At 39.3% G+C, this 12,179-nt stretch overlaps 1 protein-coding gene across 2 annotated transcripts in view; it reads right to left on the reverse strand.

Annotated features, from left to right (window-relative positions):
* DOP1B (DOP1 leucine zipper like protein B) overlaps nt 1–12,179 on the reverse strand; it is a 94,386-nt gene that overhangs the window by 36,889 nt on the left and 45,318 nt on the right. Inside the window, exons 10-15 of one of the 2 annotated variants that reach the window (XM_077818766.1) lie at nt 8,268–8,388; nt 7,539–7,658; nt 6,268–6,370; nt 4,318–4,509; nt 2,399–3,092; nt 468–736 (exon numbers count right to left, since the gene is read on the reverse strand). In XM_077818766.1, the coding sequence (XP_077674892.1) occupies nt 468–736; nt 2,399–3,092; nt 4,318–4,509; nt 6,268–6,370; nt 7,539–7,658; nt 8,268–8,388 (1,499 nt within the window). Of the gene's footprint in view, nt 1–467; nt 740–2,398; nt 3,093–4,317; nt 4,510–6,267; nt 6,371–7,538; nt 7,659–8,267; nt 8,389–12,179 lie in introns of both variants that reach the window. The other variant, XM_077818757.1, reaches the window with a different exon arrangement.

Consider the following 12,179-nt stretch of genomic DNA (forward strand, 5'->3'; position numbering starts at 1 on the left):
ATTTTATCCACCACCACTAATTTTTCATACTGGGAGCTCAAAAGAGCATAAAATCCTTCCAAATTGTAGTTTTCAAGTTCAAAAAACAAAATCAACTGAAGACATTTAGAGTTAGGGATCAAGATTTTCAAAAAGTGACTAGTGATGTTTGATGCCCCACTTGGGACACCTGGGTCTTTATTTTCCAGAAGTGCTGAGCATCCACCCTCAAACTCAGAGATCTTTAAATCTGTGCACAAGAAATTTTCTAAAAATCTCCACTGACTTTTGAAAATATCAGCCATGATCCATTACAAGAGACGTAAGTTATGTCAGAGTGTGTATAACTACGCCATACATGAGACTCTCCAGTAGACATGAAGGCACTACCTTCAATGTTGTGTTAGAATTATCCCAGAAAATCCGTCTAATTATGACTAACATATATTTTAGCTAAAGTATATTTGTACAGTAAAGAGTTTGACCACCTGATAGAAGTCTGTTTTCTCCGATATTAGCTTTAGAACGCCAGGAGCAACGGGAGGAACTGTGACCATCTGCAGTCTCCCAAAGAAGGGGTTGTGTCCAGAGATTTTATACCGCTTCATTCGGTCTTCAATCACAAGTGCCAGTGACTGAGAATGGTTGATAACTTCAAGCAGTGTGGAGATGGACACATTCTGAACGTAGCAGTCATTTACACAGCAACATATCGTCATTAGGGATTTAAGCCACAGAGGGAAGCTGGTATCACAACCTCCTCAGAGAAGACAGAGGGAAAAAATGCCTTTATAACATTTAAAAACGTTAGATTACTTTATCAGACATTTGTCAAATCTGAAGATGCCATGGAATTTACCTTCCCTTCTAGGCTGCACAAAATCATGAGCTTTATAACGACTCTTATATTTCAATGTGTAGCAATAGCTTGACCTACTAAAATATGTTATGTACTACACTTTTATTCTTTTAAATTAAAAACATTTATACATATATTTTAGGCACTTCTAACACCAGTTAAATTTTATTATCCACTACGTTATCATGAAGCAGCCCAAAAGACTAGGAAAAAACATTAAAACAGCTAAACAACATAGCAAATCTCAACATTCTACCAAGAGCGTCATCCTCTCAGCACCTCCCCCCCAAATGCACACATTTTCATTTTATATTCTGTTACATTCATGATACGTCCATTAACAGCTAGACTAATTTGTTTGAGAGAGAGATATGTTGGGGTACAATTAGAACTAACTAAATATAAAGGTCCTAAAACACAAGCACCTCAAAAATTGTAACAGGAAAGCCACTGACAAGATTTGGTAATAATTACAAATATAAGGCTTTGGATTTTTAGTAACAAAACCCCCTGACAAATCCATACTTGTAGAAGAATGCTAGTTCCTCATGATCTACTTTGAGCCCAGACATTCCTCTCACAATCAAGTGAAAAAAGACCAACCAATCTGAAAATTAAGAATGTGCATGAAGATGTAATTTTTTTCAAATTAACGTTATTCTTTCTCCTATTCGTGTAGCTTCTGTATGAACTCTCTTATAGAAAGTTACTCACCCATCCCTTCCTTACTACAAATTCTCTGATTTGGGAGTGAGGTTCTTTTTGTTTCCCTGGAAACTATTTACTTTGTATGGACTATAGAGAGTAAAAAGCCCTAAAAGTCAGATTGGAACCAAGAATGCCTATATTGACTCCAACATGATATTCTGGGAACTCAGACGCTGTATGACTCTAAACCCTTTAATTATAACACTTTACATAACTGAAGTGTCTTCCATCTGAGCATCTCAAAGAACTCTAACGTTGAAGACTCAACTGCCCAGGGTGCAGGCAAGTATTATCCTCATTTTACTGGGATGAGAAATCTGTCGCAAAGCCAGAAGCAGAACCCAGGTCTCCCATTTCCTCACTGCTGTGTCCACCACAAGCCTGTCCTTCCTAAAGGCCCACTCTTACTCCCCTGGAAGAGGATATCTGAACTGTCAATGGGAACCAGCCCTAACTATGCAAATTGTTCTGATATTACAATGTTAGCCTGTGTTGACTCTTTCCGCAGGGAACCCTGAGGGGGTAGGGCGAATTGTTTTATCCAGGACCGGAACACCAACGTATTTCAAAGGAGAACAAAGTGGATTTAAAAACTGCAACATAAGCTCAATTCTAAAACATAAGATGCACTCTAATATTGGCATGTCTTGGCCATAGTAAGCAATTTGCCTTTAGTCTCTTCCCATGTCCCTCCAAATACCCAAAATGCACTATAACTGCATTCATAATACACACCCTGTCACATTATATTGTGTACACATTCTTGGTTGTGCCTAGTACATAGTGCACTTAGTTTGCAGTACAATTTACATTTTGGGACACTGAAGTTATTTGTCTAAAGACAATTCTTACCAGGAACTTGAAACAGAGATAAATACAATTGTTCTGTTTCTTTCTCAGAAAGGTAGACTGGGAAGGTAGTACAATCCAGTAGAAGGTGACAAGCAGCAGCAAAGGCCTCTCTGCAGTCTTCTTTCATGTCCCGCAAGTCAAGCATTACCTGGTCAATGTCCCATTCTTCTTCTTTTCCCTTTTTGCTACCAAGGTCATGGTTTGCAGGGGAGAGAGGCTCCAGACTTTTCTGTTTAAATGGTGACCCTCGAACTGTGAACAAGTCTGAAAGCATTTGTTTAAACTGAGGTACGGTAATTTGCTTTCCTTCCCAGGGGTTCTTTTTCTTGCTAGCATTTTCAGCAACTCTGTAATTATTTTCTTTCTTCTCTCCTACGCTCATGTTTGCTATCGAAATTCTGCCATTTCCTGGGTCTTGTAAATGCACCCCAAAAATGTATTTACTAGCAAACTTATCAACTAACTCTTGGATACAATGCAAAGTCCTCTGAATACTCCCTCCATTTTTCCAAACATCATCCTTCTCAGGAGTCACTCTTGGCAATCGTAAGTGTTGAGAGAGCTCTGGGGATGAGGCACTTAGACCTATGCCACTGTCTTCAGACTTGAGGGGAGCGAAAGCAGCGTCATCTTCATTCTGTACTGCAGGCTTGGTTTCTAAAGTTATATCACCATTTTCTTGTTTCAATGGGCTCTGAAATGGAAGCAGTGAGTGTCTATTTCATTACACTGTATTTTTGGAGTTACTTTAAATAACTGAAATCACACTTGGAGCAGCAGGGGGAAAAGAGTGTAGGACAGGAATCCCTTCCCTTCTGCCCTGATAACTTGTGCTGTGGCTTTGTGAAAGTGGTATCAATAGACTTGTAAGAGTTATGGTCCTGCTGATGATTGCTGTTTAGCTAATATTCTTTTTTTGGGGGGGAACATTCTATGGCCTGTATTATACAGAAGGCCAGATTACATGGCCACAATGATCCCTTCTGGCCTTGGAATCTATGAATCTCCTGAATTTATGAATAAACCTCCTTATCTGGCAATTGTTGGAGCCAAAGAGATATTTACATGAAATAGATGCGGCTACTGATGAGCGGCTCTGTTGCCTTTAAGACAAAATTATACTTGTTTTAAAACTATTCCTCACACCTCCTCCTCTCTGAGGCTCTGGGCTATGTTCAGCACCTTCATGATCTAATGTTGCGCAATAGCGGCCCAACAGGAAATTTAAGAAGTGATAAAGTGTGGAAGGAAAGGGTTTCCTTGTTATGCCATTGATTATAACGTCAATAACGCAGCAACTGCCAAGTCTGATTGTTTCTAACTGTTATTTCTATGCTTGTATTATTGCTCATCATTAGCAAACTGTGAAGTTTGTTTTCTACCTTATCACACATAAATTATTTGCCCTGTTCTTGTGAGCTTGCTTAACCATTTGTAGTATTAAAGTGCATCTTGTAGCAGGTCAGGTAATCGTGATAACAAAAAGGCTGGGCTTGATCTGGCCACTTGCACTCTTTATTTCAAATGCCCCAGGGCATCTTACCACTGCATTGAGTAGCGTCCACAGAAGACCAGGCTCTTTTCGGCAGATGGGATGGAGCAGGAAAGGGGTTTGCACCACATCCTAGTTTTAGACAACACTATGCCTTTGCATGGCTTGGACAACAAGTCAGCGAAGGTTGGAGTGGGTGCTCAAAATGAGAACAGCTCAGACACATAGCACAAAGTGGCTCAGAGTGTATGAAAGGGGCCTACATAGATATACTGCTGCAATGAGTAACCTAAATTTCAATTAGAGTAGAAAAGTTAGTAGCATTCCATAAAAGAATTTGCATTATTAAAATAAGGTGAGTACACCACTCTTGATTTGTGAATAGTTATTTATAATAATATGCAATAGGCCTTGCAGCAATACCTACCGAGTTTCCACTTCCAGTCTCATTATCCAAGTAGGCAGGAGGCATTTGTACTTTGCTAAGCACTTTGAAGCAGGTCTTTAAAGCATGAGTGAGTTCTGGTAAACTTAGAATCTCCACATTCTCCAGAAGAGACTGTACCATGTAACTGAGCATCTGTGGGAGATACTGAGTCTGCACTTCAGAGTAAAGTTCCTAAAATAAGCGGGGATTTAAAATAATTAAATGCTAAATAGCTTAGCAGACAGAAATGGATTTTACCATTGTCAAGCTGCCTAATATAAAGTCTAACTTCAGTGAGCACAGATGTGACTAATATATGATGCACATTGAGTTAAGTTGCATATGGTTGCTTTAAATAGTGCTATTACTCCACCCAGTGCTGAACGTAGAACCAGATCCTAGTGTTGAATGGAATTTGACTACTGATAATGGCCTTGCAAAACAGCCCAAATAATAGATCCACCCAAGCAGCAAAGTGGAAAAAAAACCTGACAACACATGACTTTTATATCCTTTAAAATAGGATACAGTTAAAGAAATTTTTTTTGATGGGCAAGTAAAATGAAAAGTAATCACCCAAAAGCAAATGGGCATACAGAACTTTGCAAGACTGATAACTCATGCATGACCGTTCTAATTTCTATTTCAATAAATTACTGTTTTATTATAAGGATCCAGTTATAATTAGAAAATTTCAGTAATTTTCTCTTTTCACAAGTTCATTATTTGTATGTAAGTCATCTAATCAATATATTGTGTGATGGGGCAAGGCCAGATGGCTACAGAAAAGTAGTGGGAGATAGATATATTAGCTCCAGGCTCAACAAATCCCTGGTACCAGGTTAAGTGAAATGGAAGCTGCTCCAGGTCAATTAAGACACCTGGGGCCAATTAAGAACTTTCCAGAAGGCAGGGAGAATGCTAGGTTGATTGGGACACCTGAAGCCAATCAGGGGCTGGCTGAAACTAGTTAAAAGCCTCCCAGTCAGTCAGGTGGGTGTGCATGTCAGGAGCTGTGGGAGGAAGTTGTGCTGTTGGAGAGACTGAGTAGTACACACCATATCAGGCACAAGGAAGGAGGCCCTGAGGTAAGGGTGAAGTGGAGCTTGAGGAAGCGAGGGCTGCTGTGCGGGAAGTAGCCCAGGGAATTGTACATGTCATGTTTCTGAAAGGTCAGCTACCATAACTGATGCTATTAGGGTCCCTGGGCTGGAGCCCAGAGTAGAGGGTGGGCCCAGGCTCTCCCCCCCCCCCCCCACCTTTGCCCCCTGATTAATCACTGAGACTGGGAGACAGAGACTGTGCAAGGAAGGATAATTTCTCCTCACCTCCCTTGCTGGCTTATAATGAAAATGGCTCAGTAGACTGTGACCCTTGTCTCTAGAGAAAGAAGGGTTATGTGGAGGGTCACAGTGAGCCTCTGAGGCTAGCGAAATCCGCCAGGAAATGCAGGACCCACAGAGGCAAGGACAGAGCTTTGTCACAATTGATTTTCCAAGAAGTGCTGGTATTCTGAGACTGGAGTTTATATGTTTGTCAGATAACTTACGAAGATATTTGCCTATTAGCTGAGAAGCTCAAAACCATTCTTATTAGGAGGATGTGTTGCATACAATGCTGATAGTAAACCCCCCATTAACACCTCACTCTTATACATGCTGAGAAGATTAGGAACAAAGTTCTACTCTTGGTTTACATGGCATGAAGTGGTCTTGAATGGAACTCCTCACACAAGTAGAGTGGGCAGGATTTGGCTCAAAGCATTGTGTATTTATTCATTGGTATTCTTTTCAAATGAAAATATAGTTTCCCCCATTATAAAAATAAATAAATAAAAATGTATCCACCAAAATAAAAGCAATGCTTCCGTGAAACTGAAACTTATCTGATAAAAGGGAAAGAAAATGAGTCAGGATCTGAATGATTAACTTTAGGTCAAACTTGCCTTACCAAAGGAATCACATCAAGAAGGAACAACAGTAGTGTGCAGAGCTCTGAAATCGTAGGAGTGTTGACATTCTCAGTAAGGTATCTTGTCTGCATGGATTTATTCCTGGTATTGAAAGAGAATGTGTGTTCTTTCAAAATACACGATTTACTGCAGGATGTGGGTTTTTTTGTTTTTTAAAAAACCTAAACGTACTTTATATTGGCATCCGTGCTAACTACACAAGCCAAGAAGGCCGATTTGTATCCACCATCAGCTTGGCTATTTAAGTCAAGTTCTTATCAACATTTTATTGTGATCACAAAGTTGTATACAGTTTAGAATCCTACCATATGGTAGTTGAGAAGTACAAGAACACATTGTATTATCTTAATCAAGATAAGCACGAGATTCTTCTCTTCTTTAAGGCTCATATTAGATACTCAGCAACGTTACCTGTTAGTCTAATTCCTCTCTGCTGTGCTGAGGAAACCCCCAACTATTAGTAGCCTAGCATATAAAGGGATATTTTCTGGGAATTTCATCTTCTGAAGACAAATTTATAAAACTCACAGAGACAGGAGTAGAGTAAAGGAAGAGTGCTATTATGCCATTCCAATAAATATTGGCTCATTTCAAGCACTAGTTATGGTGCTTAAATACTGTGCTGACTGAAATGACACCTCCTTTCAATTACCTAATTAGGTTTAGAATGAAAACACACTCATACTTAATTGCACACTTTGGAGGAAGCACTTTCCCATTAAAATTTTGATTACAGTAAAATAGGTTCACCTATTATAAAAAACAAAATATTGGCCACCTTGTGTGCCTCTTAAAGAATATTAATTTATTTCTACATAGCATGTGAGAAGACACTAGTCCAGATTTTTCTATATGGGGAGGCTGCTGCATGCTGTATTTTATGTACATTAACTGAAAAAAACCAAGTGGCCAGGAAAGCTCATCCTAGGGGATAAGTATGATCTTATCCCATGTGATCTCCTTGCTTTCTACTTATGAACAAGCAGTTTTTTTCTCCAGAAAACAACCATGTTGCTTTTTGGAAAGAGTGACCAAACCATGGCAGTTTATTTTGTATTTAGACAGATAAACAACTGCCTCAGATTTAACTATTTACATTAGATGGTTAGTTCAGTATCTAACCATGCATCTCTCTGCCCCTTTGGTTAGGATCATGACACTGGCATTTGAATCTTTCATTGACACTTCTGTTGTCCTATCTATGTAATTCTTAATTTATCTTTGCATTAACGCCAGACAGCATAACTACCTGAAGCAGTCCTCAAAACATCTGGTCATATAATCCCATAGAAAATCTGTACTTAGGGATGTGATCAACAAGTTGACTGTTTTAACAATTTCTGAGGCACTTCTATTCTCTTTGATCGCACTGTAAGAAGAACAAACAAATGATCAGTGAAGACTAAACAACAAGCATACACATTTTTGTATTATTTGATCTGTTCTTAGAAAGTTGGCCTGAAGAAGAGACATGAAGTTCCTTAATTCAAAAATTAAAACCAACCATTTTGGAATAGCTAAATTTTGCAAGTGTTTCTGAAGACAAGAAAAATCTTTAAACCTTTAATTTGATTTTGTGGACTAAAAAGTTGAGTTCTATCAATACATTTATGTAGTAAATCTGATGTTAGAGAGGCACGGTGGGTGTATGTATTTATGTATGTAACACTGCACACATAAATCTGATGTTATCAGCCAAGAATCTAAATCAATGATCTCAAATTCTCTTGGTTGGAAGAGAAAAACCCTGTGATGCCAAAGGAGACTCAAGGTAGGAAATATAAAGGAAAATAAAAGAGATTGGAAAAAAAAAACCCAATGATTTTCAGCCTGTTTACATCAAAAAGACACTGTTAGAACTTATGTTATTAATAAACAGGTAAGATTTACCCAATGTGATTACTGAATAGTTTACTTTAGTAAGCTCTCTTATGAAAGATACAATTTCAACTATTAGGTGAAAATGGTTACGGTATACCTTGTAAGTACATTGCCACTTTGACTGTAGCTAAGTTTAAGATCAGAACCCAGGGCATCCTGGCAATAAGAATAAAAGGCTCGAATCACTTCAAGGAACAAATCCCCAACAACTTGTGGCCCTGCAATCAAAGGAAAAATAAATCCAGTAATTACTAATACTGTAATCAGTTTGCAATCAATTACAAGCTTTTAGTCTAAAACTGAAGTTCTGATTATAAAGAAAATGTACTATCCCATGGTTACTTATGGGAAGTAAGGGGATGAGAAAATTTTCTATGACATTTTAAACTACTATCCAGATTCCACTTGTGAGATCAAAGGTGTGTGTATTAAATAACTTAGTTCTGTACTTCTTAATAGAATGTGAGAGCCAGAATTTTACAATTTTTTGTGAAGTTGCTTGAAAGGTTGGGCTATTTATTCCATATTTCACTTCAAAAGATCACATGGTAGTTACTTAATGAATGCCTGCACTGTTTTTAAATCACTTCAGACATTTATATAAATGTGTGCTAATGACCTATTTAATATACAGTGTGCATGTCTCAAATGACAATTGTGCAATCAAATTCCAGAGTCCAGATTCAGGGGGTTCCCACTGCCAGTTTAATATGCTGGCATTACAATGAAGTCTTCAACTCCATTCATGGAAATTAGAACAGTTGGTAGGATCACACAGGTTAATACATGGAGAAGAGAAAGAAAAAGCCTATCAAGGAAAAAAGGATCAGAAATACACTAAGAGGGCCTGATTTTCAGAACGGTTGGCAACTGTAGTTCCCATTGACTTTAACTGGAATTGTGGGTGCTCTGTGGTTTTGAAAAGCAAGTCCATAGTGCTAACAGCACATCTGAGGCCCAGCCATGAACCTAAAGAGACTGCATAGGAGTACTACTTAACCCTTTCTAGCCATGCGTCACATAAGCGTGAAACAACCTGCAAAATAAATAACCCTCAAAAGGCATGTGGGGAGATATTTGAAGTTTTGTGTATTTACATATATATGAATAGGGTCAACTATGTAATCAACAGTCCCTATTAATGTTGTACTTTTAATACAGAGATCAAAAGAACATCCTGGCATTTAAATGAATTGTAAACATGGGATATCTCTGTATTCATCTCTCTTAAGTGTACAGCAAGTCATCTGTGAATGGTGGAGGAACAAGCAAATAGCTATATGAATTAACATAAGGCAAAGTACCAGGGATGGACCTCCTTCAAAGTCCTGCTAATTACCTTTTGTTCCCAGAGGAACTCCAACTTGTTAAAAAGGACATGAAATTGTATAAAAAATCCTTGGGTCCTGATCCTGTTCATCTCAGATCTGCTTAGGCTTCAACTGGGAAAGTTTGAGTCGCAAGACTGAGGTCCCAATTATGCTGGTACACCCTGAATATGATATTTGGACACTGGTCTATAACCTATGGACTATTTTTGAAAACTCTTTGCAACTAAAAAAGCTCACCATCTCTGCACCTCAATGAACTGAACTTATGTCTGTATGTATATTGACCTTTTAACCATACTCTCATTGTTTAATAATTTTAGTTTAGTTAATAAGAATTAGCTGTAGTGTGTATTTGGGTAAGATCTGGAATATTCAATAACTTGGGAGGTAATGTGTCCGATCCTTTGGGATTGGTAGAACCTTTTCTTTTATATGATCAAAGAAGATTTTCAGAAATCATCGTATTTGAATTAGGTACCTGGATGGAGGCCTGAGGCTGGATCACTTTAAGGGAACTGTGTTGTTTTGGACTTCTGAGTAACCAGTAAGGTAATAAAGCAGCTGTTTTATGCTGGTTAGGTAAATTTAAGTATTGGAATATCCACCAGCTTTTGGGGGATTGTCTGTCCCATTCTCTGCAGTTCACCCTAATTGAGTGACCTCAGCTGACCCGCACTGGGACCCTGGTCAGAGCTTATATAGTGCTTTTTGTTCATAAATCTCAAGGCACTTCACAAGGGAGTTCAGCATCATTATTTCCACTGTATAGATGGAGAAAATGAGGCACAGATAGATGAAGTGACTTGCCCATAGTACCCAACAGGCCAGTGCGTGAGCCAGGAATATAACCCACATCTCCTGAGTCGCAGTCTAGTGCTCTATCCACTAGGCCACACTGCCTTGAAGAAAAATATTCTCTAAGTTACGCTTTGTTGCATAGTAAGTATCCTTGGAATATATTGATTTTGAAATTAAGTGTTTAATTCACATTGACTTATAAGTTTCAGAGTAACAGCCGTGTTAGTCTGTATTCGCAAAAAGAAAAGGAGTACTTGTGGCACTTTAGAGACTAACCAATTTATTTGGAGCATAAGCTTTCGTGAGCTACAGCTCACTTCATCGGATGCATACTGTGGAAAGTTTAGAAGATCTTATTATATACACACAAAGCATGAAAAAATACATTTGGGGACAATGTATACCTTCAGATCAATGGCACTGCTATGGGTACCCGCATGGCCCCACAGTATGCCAACATTTTTATGGCTGATTTAGAACAACGCTTCCTCAGCTCTCGTCCCCTAACGGCCCTACTCTACTTGTGCTATATTGATGACATGATCATCTGGACCCATGGAAAAGAAGCCCTTGAGGAATTCCACCATGATTTCAACAATTTCCATCCCACCATCAATCTCAGCCTGGTCCAGTCCACACAAGAGATCCACTTCCTGGACACTACAGTGCTAATAAACGATGGTCACATAAACACCACCCTATACCGGAAACCTACTGACCGCTATTCCTATCTACATGCCTCCAGCTTTCACCCTGACCACACCACACAATCCATCGTCTACAGCCAACCTCTGCGATACAACCGCATTTGCTCCAACCCCTCAGACAGAGACAGACACCTACAAGATCTCTATCAAGCATTCTTACAACTACAATACCCACCTGCGGAAGTGAAGAAACAGATTGATAGAGCCAGAAGAGTTTCCAGAAGTCACCTTCTACAGGACAGGCCTAACAAAGAAAACAACAGAACGCCACTAGCCGTCACCTTCAGCCCCCAACTAAAACTCCAACGCATTATTAAGGATCTACAACCTATCCTGAAGGATGACCCAACACTCTCTCAAATCTTGGGAGACAGGCCAGTCCTCGCCTACAGACAGCCCCCAACCTGAAGCAAATACTCACCAGCAACCACATACCACACAACAGAACCACTAACCCAGGAACCTATCCTTGCAACAAAGCCCATTGCCAACTGTGCCCACATATCTATTCGGGGGACACCATCACAGGGCCTAATAACATCAGCCACACTATCAGAGGCTCATTCACCTGCACAGCCACCAACGTGATATATGCCACCATGCGCCAGCAATGCCCCTCTGCCATGTACATTGGTCAAACTGGACAGTCTCTACGTAAAAGAGTAAATTGACACAAATCAGATGTCAAGAATTATAACATTCATAAACCAGTCGGAGAACACTTCAATCTCTCTGGTCACACGATTACAGACATGAAAGTCGCTATTTTACAACAAAAAAACTTCAAATCCAGACTCCAGCGAGAAACTGCTGAATTGGAATTCATTTGCAAATTGGATACAATTAACTTAGGCTCGAATAGAGACTGGGAGTGGCTTAGTCATTATGCAAGGTAGCCTATTTCGCCTTGTTTTTTCCTATCCCCCCCAGACGTTCTTGTTAAACCCTGGATTTGTGCTGGAAATGGCCCACCCTGATTATCATACACAATGTAAGGAGTGGTCACTTTAGATAAGCTATTACCAGCAGGAGAGTGGGGTGGGAGGAAGTATTTTTTCATGCTTTGTGTGTATATAATAAGATCTTCTAAACTTTCCACAGTATGCATCCGATGAAGTGAGCTGTAGCTCACAAAAGCTTATGCTCAAATTGGTTAGTGTAAGGTGCCACAAG

This window comes from Eretmochelys imbricata, chromosome 1 (assembly GCF_965152235.1).
Source record: "Eretmochelys imbricata isolate rEreImb1 chromosome 1, rEreImb1.hap1, whole genome shotgun sequence".
Lineage (NCBI taxonomy): Eukaryota > Metazoa > Chordata > Testudines > Cheloniidae > Eretmochelys > Eretmochelys imbricata.